The 26,896-nt window shown below is 52.9% G+C and overlaps 1 protein-coding gene across 2 annotated transcripts; it reads left to right on the plus strand.

Moving 5' to 3' along the window:
* Nucleotides 1-1,184: 1,184 nt before the first annotated feature.
* CPD (carboxypeptidase D) lies at nucleotides 1,185-26,859 on the plus strand. 2 transcript variants are annotated; one of them, XM_084493292.1, is made up of 22 exons: nucleotides 1,185-1,306; nucleotides 2,691-2,906; nucleotides 4,746-4,993; nucleotides 11,253-11,395; nucleotides 12,135-12,304; nucleotides 12,894-13,261; nucleotides 13,680-13,871; nucleotides 14,754-14,921; nucleotides 15,895-16,004; nucleotides 16,306-16,408; nucleotides 16,843-16,985; nucleotides 17,568-17,737; nucleotides 18,278-18,589; nucleotides 19,844-20,039; nucleotides 20,306-20,441; nucleotides 21,251-21,400; nucleotides 21,846-21,941; nucleotides 22,030-22,094; nucleotides 22,276-22,407; nucleotides 22,781-22,966; nucleotides 23,287-23,386; nucleotides 23,915-26,859. In XM_084493292.1, exons 2-22 carry the CDS (start codon nucleotides 2,893-2,895, stop codon nucleotides 24,139-24,141), a joined length of 3,429 nt encoding a protein of 1,142 aa, XP_084349418.1. In that variant the 5' UTR covers nucleotides 1,185-1,306; nucleotides 2,691-2,892; the 3' UTR covers nucleotides 24,142-26,859. The 2 variants fall into 2 exon arrangements, with proteins under 2 accessions (XP_084349418.1, XP_084349417.1); XM_084493291.1 differs by lacking the exon at nucleotides 1,185-1,306 and having other exon boundaries at nucleotides 2,104-2,906.
* The last annotated feature ends 37 nt before the right edge of the window (nucleotides 26,860-26,896 follow it).

Genomic DNA, 26,896 nt, shown 5'->3' on the forward strand with positions numbered 1-26,896 from the left:
TTCTCAGATCTGCTTCTCTTTCATCGCTGTTCTTCTGTGGCTACTCTACAGCTCAGACCCAAGATATTTTTGCCTACCTAGGAACCATCATCACCAGTGGGATTTCTCGGAAGTGCTCTGCTGGAAATCCGAGTGCTGATTTGATCGTGTGAAGACCTGCCAAACAACACGAGCAGTTTGAACTTCCCTGCTGTGGAGTCATCCCCCGTTCCCTGGGCAAGGAATCCGCAAAGCCCCAGCTGCTCCATCTTGCTGGTTGACGGGGAGCCGCTCGCTGCCAGTCTTCAGGAGGAAACCTCAGGGGCTGAAACCACCACGGAGGGTGTCGTAAGGCAAAAGCCACAGCCCCCACGTACCGAGCATTGCGGTGTGCAAGGGCTGCAGCTCTCTGCACGCAGGAGCATGGAATGGAGCTGGAGGAGTCCCGCAGGTCAGTCCCTCACCTGTGGTCATGCTCACCCAGGGGCCTGGCAGGCCGAGCTCCTAGGCTGGCCCAAGGAAGCGTGGAGGTTTTGTTTTTAGTGGCTGCAGAGAAAATGACGGGGTGAGTCAGTCCTCTGCCACATGCTGCTTTTACAATTGGTTTGTTGAAATTCCAGACAAGCGGGCTTTTATCAGCTAAAAAGGGAAATGAGCTCAGTTACTCTGTGTAAATCCAGAGTGATTTATTTGTAGACGAAGGACTTAAACCTAGGTAACTGTGACCACTTGTGAGGCTGCCAAATTCCCTGGTGATGTCCCTTCTCCCTTTTGGTTTAAAAACACCCTGGCGACCCAGCTCTTTCAGCTTTCCCAGTTTAATTAGATCGGGGACATCTCTTTGATGCATAATCCCTGTTCCCTGCTCATCTCCTTCGTAATGACTATGCAGTGCAGATGAGCCCCGAGGAAGAGAAGCCAATTTACTCTCCTTTTCCTCAGAGCCCTTCCGATGCTGCACCACGCGTGGCTTACACACAAGTTCGCATCATCTGCTCTGTCGTGCAGGGGATCCCTGGATGCAGTGAGATCAAAGGTTCAACAGCTGACGGTCGCCCTGAAGACCGCAGCCTGATGCTCTAGGCTCAGAGCTTGTATCCCCGACAGGAAATGCCGGAGCTGGGAAGCAGATGTGTGTAGGAGATACTGCCGAAAAGTTAAACAGGAATTGATGAGCCCCGCTGCCGGACAGGGCCGCTCTTGGCGCTTTGTGCAGAGTAAGTTACTGTGCTGGTTATTCCTTGTCATTTCGCCTCCCTGGCAAAAGGAAGCTGCGAAGATCTGAATGGCGGAACCCCCAGAGTGGTATTTATATAAAGCCTCTCGGGTACGTATCCTGTTGGCACTGTTCTGCCATAGCCCGCGGCACAGCAGCGCTGTACACGACACCCGTGGGTGCTGGGGTGCCTGTAACGACACGTAACCGTGCTGCAATGCCAGTAATGACACCTAATGGTGCTGGGGTGCCCGTGATGACACCTGAGGGTGCGGAGATGCCCGTAACAACACCTAACCATGCTGGGTGACCCGTAACCCCCCGGGGTCAGGGCTGGGTGCCGGGGGGCAGCGAGGACAAGCCCCAGCTGTGCTCCCCTGTGGGCAGCCAGGCAGCAGAGCCACACCTGAACCCCTTATTGTTGTGCCAGGGCAGGCAGCCACCCCGCACCTTCCTCCTCCTCTTCGGCTTCGGCTCCGTTTGCAGCTCCCTGCCTTCACTTTGATACCTCCGGGGGGCTCTGCTCCAGCAGCACACGGGGCTGGGGGCTGGGGCAGCGCTGGCCGGCCACATGCGGGGCCTTTTGGGTTGCCCAAAGGCCGCAGAACCCCCCAAAAAAACCAAAAACCCCCCAAAACCCACAAAAACCCCCAAATCCCTCAAAACCCCCCCAACCCTCCCCGCTCCTCCCACCAGGGGGCGCCGCTGAGCCCCCTCTCCGTGACGCTCCTCTCCCCTCCCCTTCCCATTGGCCAGCCTCCCCTTTTCCCCTCCCCTCCCTCCCCATCGGCGCCCGCTCATTGGCCAGGAGGGGCGGAGCGACAGCACCTCGGCCCCGCCCCCCCTCTTCCACCTCCTCCTCCCGGCTCCGGAGCCGGGGCTGGGGTCGGGGCCGGGCCGGGCCGGGCGGTGGCGGCGGGGCCATGGCGGGCGCAGCGCGGGGGCTGCACCGGGCGCTGCTCTGGGCGGCTTTATCCGTGTGCCTGCTGCCGGAGCCTCTCCGCGCCGCTCATATCAAGAAAGCGGAGGCGGCGGCGGCCGGAGGAGGGGGTGGTGGTGGTGGTGGGGGTGGGGGTGTGGGGGGGGAGCTGCGGTACCTGCACGCCGCCGAGCTGGGCCAGGCGCTGCGGGACCTGGTGGCCGAAGCCCCCCCGGGGCTGGCCCGGCTCTTCAGCATCGGCCGCTCGGTGGAGGGGAGGCCGCTGTGGGTGCTGCGCCTGACGGCCGGGCTGCCCGAGCTGCCCGAGGCCCGGCAGGACGGGGAGAAGAAGAAAAAGGAGGAGGAGGATGAGGAGGAGGAGGGGGAGGAAGAAGCAGGGGGGGGGGCGCTGCCCGGCCGGCCGCAGGTGAAGCTGGTGGGGAACATGCACGGGGACGAGCCCCTGGCCCGGCCGCTGCTGCTGCGCCTGGCCCAGGAGCTGGTGCGGGGCTGGGCCGGAGGGGACGAGCGGCTGGGCCGCCTGCTCAACACCACCGACCTGTACCTGCTGCCCAGCCTCAACCCCGACGGCTTCGAGCGTGCCCGAGAGGGAGACTGCGGAGGAGGAGGAGGAGGAGGAGGAGGTGAAGGAGGAGGAGAGCCGGGGGGCCGGGAGAACAGCCGCGGCCGGGACCTCAACCGCAGCTTCCCCGATCAGTTTGGGAGCGCCCAGCCCGACCTGGAGCCAGTGCCCGAGGTGCGAGCCCTCATCGCCTGGATGCGGCGCAACAAGTGAGTGTGGCCCGCAGGGAATCCCCCTGGGCTCTCCTCGGGTGTCCTTCAGACCTCCAGGAGGGGCAGAGCCCTCCTCCTGCTGCTGCCTGGCCCGCAGGGTGCTGCCCCTGCCCTGTGCCTGCCTGCCTGGGCTCAGCCTCCGCAGCCCCCAGCATCACTATCCTCGGATAGGGGATGCTGCTCGCATGCTCCTCTCCAGCTTGGCCAAGCCATCAGTGCCCCCAGTGCTCCCTTCGTGCTTCCCTTCCTGCCTGGAGGAAGAGGGAGAGGGCTGGGAGGCTGCTGAGCTGGGGAGGCAGCGCTGGGGAGGCTGGCCCTGCAGCCTTCAGGCCTGGGTGCTGGCACTGTGCTCGCTCTGCCAGCTTCGTTGGGTGCCGTGTCCGAAGCACGGAGCGCAGCATGCACGGTTGTGCAAAGCCAGAGCGTGAGTCCCATCGGCTGGGAGCAGTGCGCTGCAACAGGCTCTGTGCCCTGCCCAAAAAAGGGACAGAGGAAAGCTGAGCGCGGTGTGCTGGGGGCTGTTGGCTGTGCTTGGTTTTTGTGGAGAGCAAAATTTGTCTGAGGAATTATCTTTAGTGAAACTTAGCAGATGGCAGCACCCATCGGGATCGTTGCTCTAGAACTTGTGAACTGCTCCGGTAACTTGCTTGTCCTAAGGATCTGTTAGGACAGCTCTTGGGCACCAGCGTGCGTTAGGAGCCCTCCAGATTTGGTTCAGTTCAGAACTTGTTACAAGGGGCACGTTGTTGGTGTCATTTTGGAAATACCTTGCGCTGTCTTTTCATGCAAGCCAGGCCAAAACATGAAGAAAACAGCGCCTTGTGCGTCCCTTTGCCTGGCAGCACCAGGCATTGCTGTTCCACTTGTTACACCAAGGTAGCCACTGGTACTGAAGGGAGTGGGTAAACAGAACTGTTTGATTAAAAAAAAAAAAAAGTTAGTGTTGCAATTCACGTGTCCTTTTTAAGCAAGGCAAAGGTATGGGTCACTTTGCCTCTGCTCAGAAATCGAATCATGTTTGGCCAAAAAAAGCTCTCTTTGCCTCCATGCTGTATTTAGTGAAAAGAAGGAGAATAGAGACAATTACTCCTTTGAGTGCCCGTGATCAAATTAAGGCGCGATGTAGGGCATGCCGTGCTGTTGTACTTTCTGCACTTGTTTTTTCAAGATTTTAACAGCTCTGTCACTCGTCCAGATTTTATTTATGCAAGGCAGTTCTGTTGTGCGTATCAAGCACCGCTCAGAGCTCAGCGAGGCGCTGTGCACATTGCGCTGTGTCTATCACAGACTTTGAGGGCTTCATCTTAGGCTGGAGGAAGAAACTTACTTCATCTCCAGTACTGCCAGATGTCGGTCTGGGGAGTGAATAAACCAGTCCTGACAGTTGGTTTATCGCAAAAATCTGACGTCCCCGACGTGCTCCCACTTGGACATTGTTCAGATGCTCCAACAATCCTGCGTGCTGCGTTGGGGCTGGCGTTGAAGTGAGGGGCTCTGTCTCCCAGAACAGTTTGGAAACTGTTAACAAAAAGATTTTGTCAAACAGTGGCCTCAGGGCTGGAGGAGCGCGTGTCTGTAACGTAACCTTGGTGTAGCTGCAGTTCAGCAGGAGTTCTCCTTGCACGGAAGGGTCTGAGCGGTTCCTCTTCCAAAACTTGCGGATGGGCAGCTCTTCCCATGGGCCCTTTTTGCTTGCTTGATCCCAAAGAGGGTGTGGAGGCTGTGGAGAGCTCGGTTTGGGTGGGAAGGCAGCAGGATGTCTGGTTGGAGGGCTGTAGCTGGCTTCTCTCTCGGTGTTGCAGTGACAACTCCTTTCCTTCTCCTTCCCAACCCCAGGTTCCTGCTCTCCGGCAATCTTCACGGCGGCTCGGTGGTTGCAAGCTATCCCTACGATGACTCTCCCACGCACAGGCCCACGGGAGTCTACAGTAAATCAGCTGATGACGAAGTGTTCAAATATTTGGCCAAAGCTTACGCCTCACATCACCCCATCATGAGGACTGGCAAACCAAACTGCCCCGGCGAGGAGGGGGAGACCTTCCAAGACGGCATCACGAACGGTGCCCAGTGGTACGATGTGGAAGGTAAGCTGTGCTGGTGAATCGCTCTCAGTTTGGGTCACGCACCAAAGTCTTAGAAATGCTTCGTGCTTCCACCGAGGAGTGATATCCAAAACCGTGCTGCTTGTCACCGAGGCGAGGATGGTAGGTGAAGGGGTATTTTTAGCTTGGAATGTGTTCTAGCAGCTTGAAGTGACGTGAAGTGGCATCGCAGGCACACCAGTGAGCGTTTGGTGAATCACAGTTGGGGAGACGTTTGTAGGAAATAGATCCCAGTGAACTGGAGGGCTCTTCCTGACCCCGCTCGGTGCTGGAGGCATCCTGCACGGAGGAGGCTCCGTTTAACAAATGAGCTGCCATAAGATCTCAAAACAGTTAATAAGTTTTCATGATGATACAGGAAAGGGGAAACTTGCCAACGCACTGCAAATCCAAACAGTATTAAACTGAAACCAATGTCAATCTTCTGCGAGGTTTTCTTAACCTTTAACCTTGCTGTTTTGTAAATGATTTATAAGATAGCCTGCTGTAAAACCGTAGAACGATGTAAATGCGTGGCCTGAGCTAACCGAGCTCCTCTGCCTGGAAGTGGGGCGAGGAACTTGTCTGTGAAGTGCTCTGCTGTCAGAGCTGTGCAGAGGGAGACAGCACAGGCAGTGATTGCCCCTCCTTGCAGCAGGACCTAGAAGGGATCCCAGATCCAGTCTGGAGATGATGTGAGGAGAGCAAATAACCTGCAGTATCAGCAGGCAGGCTGCTTCTGCGTGGAAGTGGCTGGCCTGGCACCAGGCTGCTCTGTGTGTTGAGACTGAAAGGCCGGTTTGTAGTGAGATGCTCTCGTGGAAAGGACTCCGTGAGCTAGCGGGAAGAGAAATCTTGGCTGGGTCAGTAGAAGAAGTTTTACCATTTCCACGCCCCCTCAGCAGAATTGTACAATCACGGGCTCACCAGCCAGCAAGGCAACGTCTGTGGTGAGGACAAAACAAAAATCTTGCATAATTGATATGGAGAAGTTGCATTGCTTTGCTGTGTCCGGGCTGCTCTGCTTGCCCTCCCGCTAGGGCCGAGGGATGATGGCAGGAGCACTGAGCAAGCAAAGCAGCCAAGCATGGTTTATCCTAACGAATTCTGGAAAGATGGTGTCTTTCCAAACCGTGGGTTTCAGAGCTGAGTCATCCATCAGCCCTGACTCCGTGTTCCTTGGGAAGCGAGGAGAGCTCCCCACTACTGGGCCTGAGCACATGGCACCCAAGCTGGAAGAGGAAGTCCTTACTTCAGCAGCGGCTGAATCACTCCTGAAGATTTCACTGGTCAAACAAGACGCAGCGTTCAAACACGATAGCTGTTAGCAAAAAGGGAAAAGCGTGTCTCCTTCCCCCCGCCCTGCTGAGCGCGCCGCTGCTGGTGTTTACTGGCTCAAGGTTCACTTTGCTTCTGCGGAAAGTCCGGCGCGAGGAAGGTTTGTGCAACCTCGTGCAGCTGCTTACGACGGAACAGGATATCCTGGATGATCTGTGCCGCCTTGTTTGCCGATAACAACGGCCACCAGAACATCTCAGTCGAGAGGGTTTTCAGCTGCAGCTCTGCGGGGTTTTGCCTTTTTCACCAAACTGGGACGAGTGCGGTGCACTGGGAGCTTTTGGCCTCTGCTCCCCTGCCCGCAGAGCGAGCAGCGCTTCACAGCACAACGTTCACTTCTTGGCCCTCCTGCTCGAATGTGAAGCACCCGCTGGTGCCAGCCTGCCCTCGGGAGGTGTGCTGGTGCCTGCTGCGAGCCTCTCAGGCTGCCTTTGCCTCATCAGCTGGTGGGAGCCGCCGGGCTTTGCTGCCTCCCCCCCGCAGGAAGCGGCAAGGTGTGGGCCGGAGACCGCTTCGCTCGGTGCTGCCATCGCTGCGGTTTGCACCCCGTGTGATAGCCTCCAGCTTTCAGCCTCTGCGGAAACAAACCCTGGGGCTGTGACAAACCACAACCTCGGGCTCGGTCCTGTTGGTGCGGGGGGTTCACAGGCAGAGATTATAGAGAAAGTGCTGACGCTAATCCGGAAGGGAGTAGTGCTGAGGTTGGCACCTGTGCTGTCTCTCCCCCAGGCCATAATTTCCATCTAGCTGCTGTTAGGAGGGTGCTGGCAGCCCTTGGAGCATGTCCCAGGCTGAGAAGCGTGACCCACAGGAGCTGAGAGCCAGGGAAGAGCATAGCTGAACTGACAGCGCAGAGGGCAGGGCGTGTGTTTGGGTGCTGGGTGAAATTCCTGGGTCGCTTCGAGGTTTTAGGCATTAACGGTTATTTTGGGCAGCAGATAAAGAGTCAATTGTACGCAGACCAAGAGGCCTTCCCCGGTGACCGCAGAATTTCAATCTGCAGTGAAATGAGGGTGGGGAAGTCCCGGTGCCCTCGTGGGAGCTCTTGGGGCCAGGCTGAGCTCGAAGTGACAACCAGAGCACATGGGGAGAGGTGCAGGGCAAGTGCCTGTGGCTCCTGGATCAGGTTGTGCCGGGAAGGACTGCAGGCTCCACGTGAACAACGGCCAGCAAAAAAACAAAGAAACGAGAACAAACTGTTTCAACAGGTGGAAATTTTCCTGCCACGTCTTATCTTGTGAAATCAAACATGCCGGGAAGCCAACTGCTGCGGGCGTCGCTGTCCTGGAGCCACCGGTGCAGGCCGCTGCCAGACCCCATTAACTTCCATTCGGGATTGCAGACAACCTGGTGTGTGTATCAGGCTGAGGTGGCAAGGAGAAACCATCGGAGTCATTCTTAAGGTCAAGTGTTTGCGGGGAAATGTGGCTCCCTGCCTCACGGCCCAGTTTGGCTCCTGCGTTCCAGCTGCTGCCGATAAGCAGGCCCATGCCGGGGACGCTGCTCGGAGGCTATGTCGGTGGTGCACGCTCTCACTCTTCCTTCCTTTTAACCTCCAGCGTGTTTAACCACCGAGTGGCCGGTTCAGGTCAAGAAAATAATTGGGAATTTCGGCTGGTTTATGAGCCGGGTGGTGCTTAGTGCAAGAAGAAAGGCCAGCTGTATGGAAGAGGCCATGAATTTAAAAAAAAACAAACAAACAACAACACCACCTGTGGGTGGACGTTTGCCTTTATTTCCTAAAGAGCCCAATTCAGAAAGTGAATTCAGTGTAACATTGAATAGGGTATTTTGCGGGCAGCCTTGGGAGGCCTTTTCTTGACTTGCAGTCCTTTCCTAAATGATATTTCCCATGCTGGTTTGTGGCAGCACTGCTGTGGGTTCCTGGGCATGGCAGAAGGCAGCTGCGCAGCGTGAGCTGTGCTAGATAGCAGCCTTCAATTTCTGTGCACTTGGAGTCTTCGTGAAATTCCTCCTGTTAATTTTTCTTTCCTTGAGACAAGGATTGGCTTGATGGTTCGGGGGCCTGATGCCTCTCTTCCCATCTCCCACGAGCCGCCGAGCAGTGCTGCTGTGCTGCAGCTCCTGGGCTGACCTGGGAAGACGCTGCCCTCCTCCCTGAGAGCCCCGGGAGGCTGCAGGGCTGTGCTGCTGGAGGCTGGGACCTCACCCCCTCTGAGTTTTAATGACCGCAGACTACTGGACCAAAACCTTCTTCCGCCTTGTTGGGGCTGCTGCTGATTGCTTACGCTGCTCTCGTGCTTCAAGACAATCGGTTCTGTGCTAGGGTAAGCAACTTGTGCTGTGTTTTGATCGTGTCTCTAGCTTGCTTTGTGCCATCTGCTCTCTCTGCAGAGCCAACAGGAGCGTTTCTCTGCTGTGACTTAGCTGCAGGTCTCTTATCTGTTCATGTCTGCTCCAGCGACAGCTGGAATTAGAGAGATTTTTGCACGGTGCACTTGGAAAATGGAGGCCTTCCAGGCTGGCCCGAAAGGCTTCTCCTGGCATCTGGTGTATTTACAGTATCTGGAGCTCCGGGCTTGACTCGAGAGCAGCATTCTCCCGCCTGTCTGCCTGCTGTGGGGCTTGGCAGGGAGCAGAGGCATGCCTGGCAGTGTGATCTCCGTAGCTCTCATGCTGCAGGAGGTCTGGGATCCTTGCTGAAGTGCAGTCCTGATGCTTGAGGTTTGGGACAGAGCAGGGGAGAGGCTTGTGCTGGGCAGGCCCAATCCTGCACTGGGAGTGAGGGGTCAGGTCCAGTCTGGGAGCTGAAGCTTTAAAAGGCCTAAAAGAACCTGTGATGAAAAATATTTGGATTAAATATGAGGAATTATCCAAGGTAACACCCGAACAGGTAGAATGTAAACACTTCAGTCTGACAGCCTCTACCCTGGGTGTGCCTTTCCTGCTCAGTTCCTTGAGCCTAGAGCTCTGCTCCTGCTCGGCCCTGTACAGGTCTCTGTACGCCTCCAGATCTCCCGCCTAGGCAGGAGAGGCTGTGCAGCTGGGATTTGGAAAACTACGTGATTCCATATGCTGTAAAAATAACCGTCCTGCTCCGCAACGGGGCCGTGTGAAGGCCAAATATGTGCAGTGGATGCAGTCCAAATTTTTGAGCATGTATTGGACTACTTTCTCCAAGAGATGTTTTTACCAAAATTGATGTACCAAGCGCTAATTTAGTCTGTTGCTGCTCTATTATGGGTGAGCATCTGTCCTAAATTTACTTGAATGGCAGTTGAAGCCCTAAATCTGCTGCTTAATGGCTCTGGTTTATGTATGGATGTTTTCAAATGCATTAGCGTCCTGCTAGGAGCAGATGGTTGCAGGCTGGCAAATTGTTTCACTCTGCGTGGCGTTTGCTGGCGAGAGAGCAGCCTGCTGTGGACTGCTTTCCTGAGCCTGGTAATAGGAGCCGAGTAGAATTGAGTACATATCAGATTCACAGCCCTTGTTTCTGCAACCTCGTGGACTGAGCTCCAGACTTGTAAAGTCCTCAGGCACTCCCTGGCCCCTCGTGCAGGACAGAGAAGTCCCTTTCCCGACTGAATCTCAGCCCGTGCATGAGGTGCAGTGCTCTCTTTGCACTGGATTTGCTGTGATGAAAGCCTCCTGGTCCCTCCCCAGCAGGCTCGCAGGAGATCCGAGAGGCTGAGCCGTGTCTCTTGGCCGTGGTGGGAGCTGGGTGGCTGCTGCGTCGTCCTGGGGTCGCTGTGTGCTTGGGATGGAGCCAGCTGGGCTGCGGTGGCCAAGGCTGTGGCATGCCAGCCTGCCCGGATTGTGTTTGTAGGAGGTTGTGTGACCCAGGGGATGTCAGCAGGATGTGTAAATTCGGAGCAGTGTGCCTCTTCCACATGGACACAGCCGCCTGATTTGCTGTGGGAATGATCTTCTTGTGTGGCCGCAGTCACGTGCCGGGGTTTGTCGGGGTGACTGGAACCTGTTTCTCAGGCTTGCGGGGGTTTTTGCTATCGAAAGCTCCCAGGAATGTTTGGAGGGTTGAGTGTTTGCAGCCTTCAGCAGCGTGCTGGGGTACGAGCTCCAGATCGTGGGTGCTGATACCTGGGGACCTGGAGTCCTGCTGGTACGTGATTCATCCCTGCTCACAAAACAGATTTGCTTGCTGAGGGCTGAACGTAACCTTCAGTAAATGAGGGCACGGCACTTGCTAGGACAAGGTGACATTTTTTTATTTGCAGCAGTACCTGTGGTTTCCCTGAAAGGCAAGAATAAGCAGATAAGGTTAATACTGTGGAAAAAAAAAAGCTCTGTGCACTCCTGTTTTCTGGTACTCTTAACAGCAAGTGATCAAGCTGTCCCCAGGTGCTGCAACATTGCTTAAATTACTTGAGACTGCTGCCTTCAAGAGGAAATGGGGCAGGAGGCTGGTGACATGGCCCCAGAGCTCGGGGAAGAGGTGAACAAGTCTGTGTCCTGGTCTGCTCATGCAGGACCCGGCCGTTGCAGGGTCAGGGCAGTCCTCAGGGGTGAGGAAAGGTTGTTGCTGCCTCTAGTCTCGCTGAGAGTTTTTGGGAGAACAGCTGTGTGGTCCTTGAATGTGATTTCTGGGAAATGCAGGTAATACGAAGGTTGTGTCTGGCAGATGTCTTTGCTGTGGAATGAACCCACGAAGTGCTGGGCTCCTGAGTTCAGCTGGCAGCAGTAAGGCCAAAGGGATGGCCTGCAGCTGATCTGAATGGCCCAGTGTGGTGGTCACTGGGAGAAAGAGGGCTCTGTCTGCCCCAGCACAGGCTTTCACCAGGATCTGATCTGACTTTTCTGCTCAGGTTGTTGGCTCTGGGGCTCCGGCAGCAGCTTGGCGACGTGCCCCAGGGGGCTGAATGGCAGGCAGAATGTGGATCCTGGGGTGGGGCTGGATGTCCGTGCACTGCTCTCCTGACGTGTCTCTGCCTAACTTCCTCAGGTGGGATGCAGGACTACAACTACGTGTGGGCCAACTGCTTTGAGATCACCTTGGAGCTGTCCTGCTGCAAATACCCACCGACCTCCGAGCTGCAGCAGGAGTGGGAAAACAACCGGGAGTCTCTCCTTACTTTCATTGAGAAGGTAGTGGGGGCTGAGGCAGGGTGTGGGGGCAACATCTGGGACAGCCCCGCGTCCCCGGTGGGCTGAGAGCACTGAGCTCAGATGCTCCTGTAGCTTGGTTCGCTGCATGCAGTAACGCAGCTGCTGCAGTTGCTGCGTGTAGGTCAGAGGCTACAAAGCTGCTGTTTATCTCTGTGGTTCTGCCACAAGTTCCCACATCCTCAGTGACAACAGAGCTCCCTCTGAGAGGGGCCTCGTGGGGCGCAGTGGGATGCAGAGAGGCTGAGAAATGCAGATGTTGCTACGTAATGCAGAGTACCTGGATGGCCTCGGTGCCTTCAGTCTCAGGTCTTCAAAGGCACCAAGCCACACAGCTCAGACCTTGGCTCACAGATCCGTCCTCCAGGCTTTTAACACGTGTGGGTTGGGTAGGGGACAGTTTAGGCTGGGAAGGGAGACAGCTGCACTGGGTCCCTCAGTATGGCCTGCAACCCTGCTGTGATCATAGTGTTGTGTGCCCATGCCGATGAATGAGAGGATTTGCTAGGGAGGATCAGTTCCAAAAAGCTGCTGCCTTCCCAGTGCATGCTGAAGTTCCTGTCCTTGCTGTCTGGCCAAGCACTGCCTGAACTTTCAGCTTGTCTCTGCCTGGCAGCTGTCTTGCTCTGCTGGTTTGGGGATGGGAGGGGATTGCGGGGTGAGGATGTGGTTGCACTGATGTTACCTGTCTTCAACCAGGCCCTTGTGGTGTTCTCCTCAGGTCCACATCGGTGTGAAAGGCTTTGTCAGGGATGCGATCACTGGGGCTGGCCTGGAGAACGCGACCATTGTCGTTGCCAGCATCGCTCATAACATCACGGCGGGCAAATTCGGTGACTACCACCGGCTGCTCGTGCCTGGGACCTACAACGTGACCGCAGTTGTGATGGGGTAAGGTCTCTGTGGCAGCCAGTGTCCGCGCTGCTGACTGCTTGTGTTACTTTACGTGATTTCTTCTCCAGGAGCATCTTGTGTGTGTTTAGGGGGCTTGGCTGGAAGCTGAAGCAGTAAAGGACTCTGTGATGGGTTAGAGCTGCAGCTGTGTTTGTTCACCCCATGCCCTCCTGCAGTGGGGAACTGCTGGGAGCACAGCACTTCTGTTAGCTTTGATTGCTTATATCAACCTCATCTTAATTCTGGGCAAAAGGAGAGAAAGGAGTAGGGTCGTCCCAGTAAGAGCCTGTGTTGTCTCAAGTCTGGGTGTAAACGTGTCACTTGCCACTTGCTACTCCTGTGATGCACCTGTGGCTTCTTCCACATAAACAGGAACTTGTGCCTCTGACACCACAAGGGCAGCAGCATAGTTGGGTCTGGTGACAGTGGGATGAGCCCCATCAGCTTGTTTGCTGGTGAATCTCTCCCCTAGTCCAACATCCCACTGCCTTCTGGCTGGGAGGAAGAAGCTGGAGAGCGTGGAGTGGAGGTTGAGAGGCTGCAGAGCCTCCTTGCTGAAGCCAGCTCTTTTTTTTTTCCCCCACAGTTACGCACCAGTGACCAAAGAGAACATTGAGGTGAAGGAGGGAGATGCAACAGTAGTGGATTTCTCCTTGCAGCCAACCGTGGTGGCACCAGACCCTAACCTCACGCAGTTCACCGCGACGCCTGCTCCTCCATCCACCCTCACGCCCTCTGTTGCGCAGGCAGAGCCCCCGGCCACAACCTCTCTCCACCGAGCAGTCCAACCCGTGGACTTTCGCCACCATCACTTCTCAGACATGGAGATCTTCCTGCGGCGGTACGCCAACGAGTACCCCAGCATCACCCGCCTCTACTCTGTGGGCAAGTCGGTGGAGCTGCGGGAGCTCTATGTCATGGAGATCTCGGACAACCCCGGCGTCCATGAAGCAGGTAACGCTGGAAATCCTTCCTAGCAAGGCACAAACGCAAGTGACAGGCGCTTTGCTTTGGTGCGTGGGCAGGGCAGGAAGGGATATAGAGTTGGAATCTGTCTGAAGAGAACCCGAGTTCCTCCTCACAGCTTGCTTTTTAGAAAGATCAGGCTCCATGGGTGGTACTGCTGTGATTTAAGGAGCATTCCTGGGGACATCGGCATTGGTGGTGGGGCTCTGGGAACAGAAGGACCAAGGGTTCTCCCTGCAGCAGTGTTTGTCCTTCTTGGTGGTGTGATTGCAGAAGGGTGTATTTGAAGTAAATGCCCCCTAGCCTGCAGAAAGGCCTGAGCGTGCAATGCTCAGGGTGATGAAATGTCTCCAAGTGTTACTGTAGTGGTTATTGTTGTCTCTTTGGCGTGGCTGCGTGTTTGCAGGTGAGCCAGAGTTCAAGTATATTGGTAACATGCATGGGAATGAAGTTGTGGGGCGAGAGCTGCTCCTGAACCTCATCGAGTACCTCTGCAAGAACTTCGGCACAGATCCCGAAGTGACTGACTTGGTCCAGAGCACGCGGATCCACATCATGCCATCCATGAACCCAGATGGCTACGAGAAGTCCCAGGAAGGTAGTGCTGCCTGTGCTGAAAGACATACGGGGGGTTTAGGTCTGAGAACAAGAGTTGGGGCTCGTGGTGCTTCTGCTCTTGTGCTCCAGCGAGGTTTCTCAGAAGTGCTTTCAGCCCGGGGAGGATGGGAAGGGACTTGGGGTGTGCTGTGGAATGAGTGGGCAGACCCCACGCTGCAGGAAGTGGGTGGTTGGCTGCTTCTTGAAGTGGTTGGAAAGAGCTCTTCCGCTTCAGCAATGCTATATGCTACCCCTGTTTGGGTCCCCTTATGGTTTGTGGCTATCCCAAGGGTTATTAGAAATAAAGACATTCCTTTGACACAGCTCATACTTGCTGTGCTTTGGTCCGTGCTCTTACAACATGTGATGTGGGAGCCAGGCAGTCTGCAGAGCACTTGTCCAAGGATAATACAGACTTTTATCGTGATGTGGAAATTGGCAAAAACGTTCAGGGAAGTCCTTAAAACTGCATGGCTTTTGCAGACTGACAGAACAAAGCCTGTCCAGAACAGTTTTCTGGAATTAGAGCTCTACGTGGGTTTAACAGAGAACACGTCCAGCTGGTTTGAGAAGGTGGGCTCTGAGGTTTCTGTGGTCGTGACACCCAGCTGCTGGGATTGTTCATGGTTCGCTGCCTTCCTGCTAGCTGTGGCCTGGCTGGCACCGAGAGCTGTTGAAACGGCCCCTGGACACCTTCGGGCACTCTCACTGGAGGAAAGCGTGGGTGTCCTGTCACTGTGGGCTGCAGGAAGCCAGCTTTGTTGTGCTCTCTGCCCTTTTTTGCTAATTGGTAGTGTGAAGATCTTCAGCAAAAGGACACAACCTCCATAGTGAAAAGGGAACTTGTATGGGGCACAAGGCTGAACGTGTGTTTCATTTTCAGGAGACAGAGGAGGCACCGTTGGCAGAAATAACAGCAACAACTACGACCTGAACCGGAACTTCCCAGATCAGTTCTTCCAGGTGACAGACCCTCCGCAGCCAGAAACTCTTGCTGTCATGAGCTGGTTGAAGACTTACCCGTTTGTGCTTTCAGCAAACCTGCATGGAGGTATGTCAGCCAGCCAGGCTCCTTCCTCAGCACTGAGGTTTGAGGGATGGGGTTTGTAGGGATATATCCACTGCGATCAAGGCCTAAACAGAGGAGACCCAGCAGAGAGCTCACAGACCTAAGTGTCTGTGAGCATGGCAGGAGAAAAGGCAGCCAGGTTCCTGCACCAGGGATGAGGCTGTTTCCAGAGGACCTATAGGGAGAAAAAAAAAAAAAAAGGGTAAACCAAATCTATTATTAGTAGGTTGGAGTTCATACTGCTGGAGGCTGGATCAGAAGCTGGGAACAGGCTGAAAGCCACTTCCCCAAGCATGTTTGTAGGGAGCTGAAGAGCCTGCTGGGAGGATCACACCTGCTTCTCTGAAGGGAGCACAAGCACTGGGCAGTAGCTAGCACACTGCCTGCTACAGGATGGGGCAGGTGGGATGGCCTTTCGTGTCAGCAGCTGCTCAGCAGCTGGTTTGGTGAATGTGGTAATGCTGTGGCTGCTGGAGGCTTCGTAGTATTTATAAATTGGAGGGAAGGAGATGTAATCCTGAGGGTTCCCTGTCACGAATTGCATGGCGGAACTATGAAATTTGCTGTAATTTAATTATCTTTTTAGCGTGATCTAAATTAAGTGTCTGTCTTACAGCTTATTCCCTGATTCCCCAGACTGTTTGTTGTAGCTGTGGTAACTTGCAGGTGGTTGCTTTGTGCTAGCACGCTTCATTTTGTCGTGCAGAGGTACCCTGCGTGGGTAAGAGCTGGCAGTTCTCCAGCAGCGGTGGTATCTGGGTTCCCACAGTGCAGCTTGCCTAGGAAAAGCCAGAGATGTTATAATCTGCCTGCCATAAATTCCAGAGGGCTGAAAAGCTACGGCAGTTGGGCCAAGGCCGCTGTGTGTTTGGAGGAAAAGAACAACTCCCTCTCTTAGGCTGAGGGATCAGTTGAAAAGCTTGCAAGTTCAAGTCAAATCTTGTCTCCCCTGCAGGTTCTCTGGTGGTTAATTACCCCTTTGATGACGATGAACAAGGAATAGCCATATACAGTAAATCCCCAGACGATGCTGTGTTTCAGCAGCTGGCACTTTCCTACTCCAAGGTAAAGCTCTAATGGGAAAACAGCTCATCCTGCTAGGGTAATTCCTGATGCTGTCATGAGCCCTTTGAGCAGGCACCCACATGTTGCAGACTCCTTGGGTCACAGCAGGAGGGTCCTGTGGGAGGCTCTTCCCATGTGGGGATGGCCGGTGTGCTCTGCCTGCAGGCACTGTAGGAGGAGAGCTCCGTGCAGGCACGGGGCCCACAGCAGTGAGCTGAAGGGTGGTAGAAAATGCTGTATGTGGGCCAGGAAGGGCTATAGAGTACAGACTGAGCTCCACGTGTCACATCTTTTGTTTCAGGAAAACAAAAAGATGTATCAGGGAAGCCCTTGTAAGGATTTGTACCCCACAGAGTACTTTCCACATGGCATCACGAACGGGGCCCAGTGGTACAACGTTCCAGGTAAAGTCAACCTTTAGTCTCTCGATTATCTCCAAGTTAATGCATGTGCAGCTTAAAGAATTTAATCTGGTCATCACAAACTCTGCGTTGGTCAGTCCAGATTGCAGGAATTTGAGTTTCTTTCGTAGCCTCTTCAATAATGTACCCAGATTAAATCATTCTGGAGGGAAGGAATTTATAGTGTAGTATTTCTGGCTAGCCAGCAGTATGAAAGGCATTTACAAGAAGGTTGATTATCAGTCTGCTATTTTGACGTCCCCTTGAAGCATGAATCTTGCCCCGTGTAAAACCCTTTTCACTTCAGTATAAAATGCATGCTGTAGTTAGGATTTCATCTTTCTCTAGTATCTGATTTCTTAATCTTTTTTTGAGCTGGGGCTCAACTCTGCCTTCAGGAGACCTTGTCAAAACTTTTTTCTACATTCCTGTTGTAGGTGGGATGCAGGACTGGAATTACTTAAATACAAACTGCTTTGAAGTGACCATTGAGCTGGGCTGTGTGAAATACCCCAAAGCAGAGGAGCTGCCGAAGTACTGGGAGCAGAACCGTAGATCTCTCCTCCAGTTCATTAAACAGGTGAGCCAATTTGATGCCCAAGAAAATGTGTGAGCTGCCTCTTGGGGTCTGGATTAGTCGTGCCAGAATAAACAGGTTGGTCTGCACACTGAGTGCTGCTTCCTGGCCAGGCTAAGTACCTGTTCCACAGAAATCCTTCCCATCCAAACATGCCTCTTCCCCCTCTCCCCTCCTCAGCACACCAAAAAGTCCTTATGGAAACAGCAGCCAGGTGATGCAGGTGTGGGCATTTTATTTACCAATCCCTCAGTTCTCCCTAGGCTAGTGGCCTTTATGTGCTATTTCCAGCTGGGTCAGGGTTGGTGGTAGTGCAGTGCACCTGGGGCATGCAAACAAAGGCGTGGAGCAGAGCGTACTGTGGTGGCATCACGAGCCAAACAATTGCCCATTGTACTCGGGTGATCTTTGTCCATGCCAGCTGCTGGCGGGCTTAACCTGAGCCCTTTTGGGACGTGCTGATCCTCTGGAAACGCGGAGCCTCCCAGGAAGCTGGTGGGGTCTGGGTGTCAGCGCTCTCGCCGTGGTGTGTGGGGTTGGGGGCAAGGTTGCTGGCTCTGAGCAGGGCTCCGGGTCTGTGCTCAGGTTCACCGCGGCATCTGGGGATTTGTGCTGGATGCCACGGATGGAAGGGGCATTCTCAACGCCACCATCAGCGTCGCCGACATCAACCACCCCGTGACCACCTACAAAGACGGGGACTACTGGCGCCTCTTGGTCCAGGGGACGTACAAAGTCACAGCATCTGCCCGAGGGTGAGCAAGCCACGGCACGGGGACCAAACAGCTGCACGATTGCCACAGCGCGCTCCTGATTTTCCCAGTCAAGAGTTAATGAAGTCGTGCTACTCCGGTGTCAGGGACTGTTAATCTGGTGACAGTGCAGAGTACAAACCTTCCCTTGTTTGGAGGTGGTGCGGTGAAGTAGTCGATAACCTGATGTCTTCAGGGGAAATTCTCATGCAGGCAGCTGCCCGCAAAAATTACTTCAACTGCTGCCAAAGCCTTGTTGCTCTTTGGGTTAAAGCTGCCTGACTTCTTGTCCTGCCAGTCTGCCACGTAACCCTGCAACACCTGAGCCAAACGCAGCTCAGTGCCATGCAGGGCCCTGAGCTGCTCCCTGTCCTCCTGCTACTTCTCTGTCCCTTTTTGAAGTGTTTTTGCTGCTTGCTTTTATGCTGCATGCTTCATTTGGCTAGAGAGCAGTCTTGTATTGAGTGCCTAGTCAGGAAGGGGGGGCTTGGTGTGTGAAGCTTCAGCCCCTGACATCTCCTTGTGCCTTCTCTTCCCGGGCAGGTATGATCCAGTCACTAAAACGGTGGAAGTCGACAGCAAAGGTGGGGTGCAGGTCAACTTCACTCTTTCACGGACAGACGCCAAAGTGGAGGAGGGGAAGGTGCCGGTCCTGAACACCCCAGACACCAGCGACCCCAACGAGAAGGAGTTTGAGACTCTGATCAAAGATCTGTCTGCTGAAAACGGCCTGGAGCGCCTTCTGCTTGCCTCCTCGGGGAAAGTCTCTCCTTACCGATACCGCCCCTACAAGGACCTCTCTGAGTTCCTCCGAGGCCTCTATCTGAACTACCCGCACATCACAAATCTCACCAGGTGAAAGCTCAAAGCAGCAATGCTCAGCTCCTCCCTGAGGCAGGGAAGTAGTGAAATGATGAGCTGTGAGTGCAGCCCAGAGGTGGGGAGCTTGTTTCTGCTCATCCCTGTGGTGCCTGAGTTCAGAGGAGCCCCAGGGTTAAGGACATGGTGGCAGAACATTGGCAGGGCCCCCGTGTTTTTCCCGAGACCTCATTTTACTGACTTAAACCTTGGGGGGCTGTCAGCTACCCAGCTGCCTGGGACTGGTGGTATTCCTAGCATTGATACCCCAGGTACCTGCAAATATTTCATTCTTGTTTTCTATTTCCTCCCTTTTCCAAATCCTTTATGCCAGTTACCCTGCTAAAAAGTTCCCAGCAAAAGTGATCAAATTTGGCGTACAAGTCTTAGAGAGTATCTTGAGTTGGAAGGGGCCCATGAGGATCATCAAATCTAGTGTCTTTTTAAACTATCTGCCTTCAGATTTTAACTTAACAGCGTGAGATGTGTTTGAGTTAATGTGCTCCAAGCCAAGGTCTGTGCCCTCCTGCAAGCGACCAGCTGTCTGTTGTCTTCTGCTCACCTTTGTGACCTGCAGCACTTACCCTCTGTCAATTTTAAAAGGCATAAATCCGGCCTCTTTGTCCCCGGGACCCTGATTGCTTGTTGTCACCAGGCACAATGTGCTCATGTGCTGTCCCTGCTGGTGCCAAGGCTGCCTTTCTGATCTGTAGCCTCTATTGTCCTTCCAGTTGCATCAGCCCCGATTGTGTTCCCTGCTTTGCCTGCATTCAGTTTGCTAACTTAAAGGCACGACTGTAGCAACAACTTCTACTGGAAATAGGCCTGCTTTTGTCCTTGAAACTGGGTGCTTTCTAAATTAGTTTGATGTCCAGATGTATCCTGCACTGATTGGAGGGAGGAGAGGAAAAACAAAACAGGAAAAAAAAAAACAACACACAGGAAGCACAGAGGCATTTAGCCATTCCACGTTTCGAATGATGTTGTGGTCTATATAGAGAAATACGGAGCATTGGGTGTCCTGCGTGTCTCTACCTGGGTGCTTTTTCACACAGATGTTTGCTCAGACTGATCTTCATAGTGGATGTGGTTCAGTGCTGCTGCAAATCTTCTTCTGTGATGTGGCTGAGTTTTGTGTGTCACTTGTGGTCTAGGCAGCAGTTCCTTTCCGCACCAGCACTTCTTGTAAGGCCAGGCTAGGGGAGTGGCTCTGTTCCTGAGCTGATGCTCTGGTTTCTTATCTCTTGGCAGCCTGGGTCAGAGTGTTGAGTTCCGTCAGATCTGGTCCCTTGAGATCTCCAACAAGCCCAACCACTCCGAGCCTGAGGAGCCCAAGATCCGCTTCGTTGCTGGTATTCATGGAAACGCCCCCGTCGGTACAGAGCTGCTCCTGGCACTGGCAGAATTTCTTTGCATGAACTACAAGAAGAACTCTGCTGTTACGAAGGTGAGGGGATGATGGTCTTGGCTCCCTCCAGTTGTATCCCAAGGAGACAGTTCTTGTCGAGAGAGATTTGTCTCGTTAATACTGGCTAGCAGTTTGCAGTGGCCCCATGCACAAAGGGAAGGTCTTGTGAGATCCATGGGGCCAGTGGGAACCACTGAAATCAATACAAGCAGCTGGTCCTAGGATAAGAGCAAGGTAAATGAGGTGTAGAGAAAACGAAGCCCACTAATTGTACTTTTTGTACTGTTTCCCCTTGCTTTTTTCAGCTGATTGACCGGACGCGGATTGTGATCGTGCCTTCCCTGAATCCAGATGGACGTGAGGTAGCGCAGGAGAGAGGCTGCACCTCGAAGATAGGCCACGCTAATGCTCATGGCAGAGATCTGGACACAGACTTCACAAGTAAGGCAAACTAATGCAAGCTGATGTGTGGTGTCGCTGTAGAAATGCAGGCTGCAGTAGAAATCTGCTAGCCTCTGTAGGGTTGGGTGTAGTCATTGGGTTACAGGGTCCACCTGTAAAAAGAGCAGCACTCCTGCCTCAGAGTTGAGGGAGCACAGCTGCTGGGAAGCTTCCAAAGCTTGAATACTCCTTACAGGTGATAATTGGCAGTCCTTTATTTGAAAAGGACTTGATGAAGCAGAGTTGTTTAGGAACAGTCCCAGAGATCAGACAACATTTAATATTTTTTCCCGTCAGTTGATTTCTTTCAACCCTAAGTTTCTGAGAAACATTCTCTACTCACGCTCCCTGGGAACAGCCTCCTTTTTTCACGCTCTCATGGTTTCTATTTAACAGCATGGTGTATCTGCAGAGCTCTGTATTAATGCTATCCCCACCCTTCCTGGAAAGGAAGTGTTCTCTCTGGCCAGGCTTGGCTGGGATCATCCCCAAGTACTTTCTTCCAATAGTGGCAGTTCAGTGACAGTAAAAGAAAGTAAACACCCATGAAACACCCTCTGTATCACAAAAGTAAATAGCTTGGGGAAATAGTGATGTATTGTTTGTTTAGCTTTGCAGATGAATTCCACCCATGGGTAGTGTGGACTAGGTGCTTAACGTTGCAAGTGCAATCTGCTGAAATCTAACTAATGTATTTAAAATAAGCAGCAGCCAGTTTCAGCCATAAAGAAAGTACGTGCTTCTGGCCTCTCAAATAGCAGAGGAAACTGTTGTCAATTCCCTTTTCTATTTGTTGTTTTCATTTACAGGCAATTACTCCCGGTACTCAGGGACACGAGAGCCTGAGACCAAAGCCATCATAGAGAACTTGATACTGAAGCAGGATTTCAGCCTCTCTGTCGCACTAGATGGTGGATCTCTACTTGTCACTTACCCATTTGATAAGCCAGCACAGACAGGTATGGCTGACTCCTCCAAGGTCCTGCATGCACAGCTAGCCTCTGGCTAGCCCCGTGACTGCACGGTGTTAAGAGCTTGTCCTCCTGGAGTTGTCCCACTGGTGGTGTCCTGTAGCCTTCCTTTATGTTCAGCCCTTTGTTTCTAGAGAATAACTGAAAGTCTGTAAAACAAAGCTGAAAATCCTCACAGGATTTAGCTAGGGATTGAAAGATTTATTATTATTTCCGTTTTTACAACAGTATACCAGCTTTTCCTTTGCCAAAACCAATATAAGGCCTGCTTATGTTGCCACCGCTCAATGTCAGAGGATATCTGGAATCCCCATGAAACAATGCGTGTGACTGTTTAGTACGGGATTGTGTGTGTGTGGGGGGGGTAGAATAAGAATCTGCTCCCCCAGTGAATAGGAGTTGCACTCCCAATGTCTCATCTTTCTGTTTATAGTGGAGAACAAAGAAACGCTGAAGCATTTGGCATCTGTGTATGCAAACAACCATCCATTGATGCATTTGGGCCAGCCAGGCTGTCCAAATAAGTCAGGTATGTTTGGTTCAAGCCTTTAACCCCAGCTTGTGCAAGACTCTGCTAGGAGCAGGTATGTCTGATAGCTGTATTCTTGCTCTCACAGATGAGAATATTCCTGGGGGTGTGATCCGTGGCTCTGAATGGCACAGTCACCTGGGAAGTATGAAGGTAACTTGTCACAGCACACCTCTTGCCATCTTTGCAGATACAGCTTTAAATGAGCGTTAAAAAGCGTGTTTGTTCTGCTGTCTGGGCAAAGCTTAGCCACCTCTAGCTGTGCTTTGGAAAACCTAAGCACCACCTTTTTTAATTGTGTGGGATTTTTTTTTTCTTTTGTTTTTCTCCACAGGATTTCAGTGTTACGTTTGGTCATTGTCCTGAGATTACAGTTTATACCAGCTGCTGTTACTTCCCCAGCGCAGGGCAGCTCCCTGGCTTGTGGGCAGACCACAGGAAGTCTCTGCTTAGCATGCTTGTGGAGGTGAGCCACAGTCTGGGGGAAGAAATTCTGGCAAGGATTGAAGGCAGTGGGATGATGGGTGAGGAAGGGGAGAGGAAGAAAGCAGTGTGGAGACTGCTTGTGTTTTTATTGGTGCTGTGTTAATTAGAGACTAATGTGGACTGTGTGAGGAATGGATTGAAAAGAGGCAGTGAGTGACCAGGAAATGTGTTGACATGTAAACTGCCTTCTGCTGGGATGAGCAGTCCTCACGATATTGTGTGGTCTTATTTCTTAAGGGGGAGGGCATTAGGAAAGTGCTGTATTTTGAGAGGAAGATTAAGTCCTGTTTTAGGTAACAAATAAGCCATACTCTTGGATCTGAACGTGAAATGTTTGAAATGCTTTACTTCAGGTTCATAAGGGAGTCCACGGATTTGTCCAGGACAAGAGTGGCAAGGCAATTTCTAAAGCTACCATTGTCCTTAATGAAGGCTTGAGGGTTTACACTAAAGAAGGTGGCTATTTCCATGTGCTGTTGGCTCCTGGTTTGCATAACATCAATGCGATAGCGGATGGGTACCAACAGAAGCATATGAAGGTATGTGCCTTGATCAGAGATCTTCTCTCCCCTCCTTGTCCTGTGAGGGCACTGCTCATACTTGGGATCTCCCTTGTTGGCTGTGTTTAGCTGCTGGTTGCGTGCCCATGTTGTCTTTTATACCTTGTTATAATGGATGAAGAAGAATTTCCCAGCGTGCCAGAATTGTTTTGGGTGGTAGCTTTTCCCTACATCACATTTGTCTCTGACGACATCTGCCTGGTTCTGCCCTGATTGGCAAATACTTCTTTTCTCTGGACACCTAACAGGGATGTAAGGTCTGAGATGTTCTGAACTCTCACATCTCTCTCTCTCTCCAGGTCTTGGTACGCCACGATGCACCCAGCTCTGTGTTCATTGTATTTGACATGGAAAACAGGATATTTGGTCTGCCTCGAGAGCTGGTTGTAACTGTTGCAGGTAAAGTGATAGTTGCAGTCACAGCCTCCAGCCCTGCTTTCTGGGCTGGTTCATCCTGATTGTGACTCTTCTCTTTTCACTGAACTGGAAAGTCACCTCCTGCTTTCCCTTCTGAACATAAGCTTGTCCTTGCGGACTGGTCCAACATGCCTTGGATCTAGTGGTGCTGGGCTAGCAGATAAGAGGAAGGGAGAAAGGAAGGGGGGGAGAGTATTGCAGGGGCCTGGGTGGGGCTAGAGATGACTGGAATGTGAGGAGCCTGTTTGTGCGTAGAGCTGGGACCTTGCAGATCTTGTGTCTTCCCTAAGGTTTCTGTGGGTGGATTGACAGTGATGTACTAAGGGATTTTAGTGCTCTGAAAGCACCTCTCTTGCATGGTGCATCTTTACTGTGTCCATGCTCCTTCCTCCTAGGCCACAGAAGTGAGGAAAATGGCTGTATTTGTAGGAGGGAAGAGAGAATGTGAGAAACCTAGAAGCTTCTGGGTTGGGGAACATAGAATTAACTTTAACACCCTCTCTCTGGCAGGTGCAAGCATGTCTGCTTTGGTCCTCACTGCCTGTATCATCTGGTGTGTCTGCTCAATCAAGTCCAACAGACACAAAGACGGCTTCCACCGCCTCCGACAGCACCATGACGATTATGAGGACGAAATCCGCATGATGTCCACTGGCTCAAAGAAATCCCTTTTGAGCCACGAATTCCAGGATGAAACAGACACTGAAGAAGAAACATTATACTCCAGCAAACACTGACACCTCCCAGACAGGAAAGGAGGTTCCCATGGACCAGCCCCATTGGGGGGGGGGGGGATCCCTGTGGTTCAGTTTTGAAACATTAACTTGCAGGATTGTGTCCTCCAGAAATGTGGGTGGCAGCTCCTGACTTCCCTCTGCTGTTTGCTCTGTTCCTACGTACGTGCAAATCAGTGGGTGTTAGGGGCTGTGTTTGGGTTAAGGACAAGGCTTATGATTTTAGGTCAAGGTTTGGATGTTTTCACATCACATTGTTTGAAAGGTAACTTAACAGGGTGGCCAGCAGAGTTCCTAGCACTTCCCCAACATCTCAAAACAGTGAGCAGATGGTGGGGAAGTGCCCCAAGACCTGCATGGGGTCATAGTTACAACACTCCAAAGTGGTTTCTCTACCTGTTTTGATTTCATTTTTCTTACTCTGTACATGGTGGAAGCCAGATCCATCACTGACTCCACGTTCTGCAGAGCAGCCCTTAGAAATGGACTGTACCTGGTTCTCAGCTGCTCTCTCAGAGCTTTTCCCTGCCTTGAGATGCTGTGGCCTGCTCTGCTCTGCAGTGGTTGTGGAGATTCTGTAATGCATTGCTAGTTCCAAGCAGGGTCTTGGCTAAAAGCTGGGGGAGATGACATCCATTCTTCACGTGAACTGGAGAAAGGAGCAAATGTCAGAGCTTCAGTGAACTTTGACCAAGTTCAACAGCTTGCCAGCTCTGAAGAACTGCTGTTCCTGACTTCTGGGGAAGAAAAATTCTGTCCCCATCACCCCTGGTTGTTTCTCATTTGTGTGGACTTGGCTTTTGGAGTCTCATCTTAGTGTTACAGCAGCACAGTGTCTGAAAGCGCAACTGGAGATTGTTCTGAGCAGATGGATAAACTGGTTGTGGTGGATGCTGTAGAAAATAACTAATAATTGACTCCACTTTTGCTCAAGTCCACCTCTATTCAGGTGGAAACAGTGAAACCTGGCCACTGCTTGGAGCATTATGGGAACAGCAGAGAGTGGCCATAGGGGTGCCCGTGGCCTGACTTGTCATTGTCCAGCTAATACCATTTAGTGATCAGAGTGCTTTGAACACCTCTCGTCAAGCTCTGGCGATGGCAGGCACCAAATTAGCCTGCTGGCCTGGCTCTGTTCTGCTGCTCCAGTGTCCCTGAAGTGTGTAGCAAGAGCTCCACCTGCTTGTGTGTCTGCAGTGTCTGCTGCTGCGGGGGCCTGGTGCAAGGCGTGAGGAAGGGCTGAAGACCTGTGCAGAAGAAGGGAAAAGCAGCCAACTTTTGTTCTGTAGCACTTGGCAGGAAGGTGGGAAGAGGAGCCGCACTGCGCATCCTCAAGATGCCCTGGATTTGTGGGGAATAGAAGGAATGCCCAGAAGGGCACGATGCCTGAAACATTGATTTCCAAAGCCTTTATCTATAAGTTTCTGAAGTTCTTGTGCTTTCTGGGCAGAAGTCTGGGGTTAGAGTATAGGCACTTATTTTCTTGCTGCTGGTTCTTTTTTTTTTTTTTTTTTTTTTAATTCTCTCTGGGGTGCAGGAGCTGAGCACTGCAGCAACTCCTTGGACGTACACTTTAACCTGATTTCCTCCTGTTCTCCCCCAGCCCAGGGAGCTCTGCTCGTTAACCTGCACGGGGTGTCTCCGGAGTGTGTTTGCACCCAAACGTATGACAGGGGCTCCTCTGGAGGAGCAGAGCAGCAGCTTCCATGTCAGAGACTGCTGAGCCTTATCTTGCAAGGACCCCTTGGTGGTCGATTTCCCCTCCAGAACTGTGTCTGTAGCCTCGCTGATCATTTTGGCAGCTAGCTGCTGGTTTTCTACAGCTACCTGGAAGGAGGAGGATAACGCTTGGACTGCAGCCTGCCTTCTTCCCTCTTTCAGGGGGTGTTATGGGGCAAAAAGCACGTGCTGAGAGCTGGGGTGGGGGGCTGGGACGAGGCTGAGCATTCCCCATGCTCCTGTCCCACATCACTGCGCTGTGAAGGAGCCCCTCCATGGCTGTGTTCTGCTTGGTCCCAGCTCCTGTGGGGTCTGGTCCTTGGCTGTGCCTTTTCCCCAGGTGCTGGGCTGTGGCACACCAGCAGTAATGCTGCCAAATCTCCACCCTGGCCCTGCTTCTGAGGGCTCTAACAAGAGCCACAGTTGGGTTTTATATTAAAGTTGATTGTTCAAAGGGCTCTGAGAGCTCTGTTTGGGCAGCGTTTTCTCCGGCAGCAGGCGCCGGATGGAGCTGGCCTTGCCTCGTCCCACTAGCAATAAGTCTCGGCAGGACGGGGTGTGTGTGAGCTCCGGGGGCAGCGTGCTCAGTGCCTCTTTTAAAGCCAAGTGGGGTTGGGTTGGGTCGGGTCGTTTTGTAATCGGGAGCCTTTTCTACGCCTCAGGCCCCACCAGGCTGCCTGGCTCTTGCTGGTGGCGGGGCAGGAGGAGCCCCCACAGCCTCCCTTTGCCTTCTGTCCGTCCGTCTGTCCGTCCGAGGGCGAGGAGCCGCTTCCCCACACGTCTCACCCGTGCCTTCAGCCTTCATTTGTCTGCACGAGGCTCTCAGCGCGGCCCTTCCCTGAGGCAGAGCCGCCCTGCGAGGCGAGGCTGGACAGCAGGGCCTCTCATCCTCGTTTATTTTATGTGTTTTTGTGTTGTTTTTTTTTTTTTTTTGGTGTGTTTTGTTTTTTAAACCTGTATACCGAGCTCCAATAACCTGTATAAAACCTATTTTGACGCCCAGCAACGTCCTCTCGTTCTTTTTTTACCTCAGTGAGAC

This window comes from Aythya ferina, assembly GCF_964211825.1.
Source record: "Aythya ferina genome assembly, chromosome: 19".
Taxonomy (NCBI): Eukaryota; Metazoa; Chordata; class Aves; order Anseriformes; family Anatidae; genus Aythya; species Aythya ferina.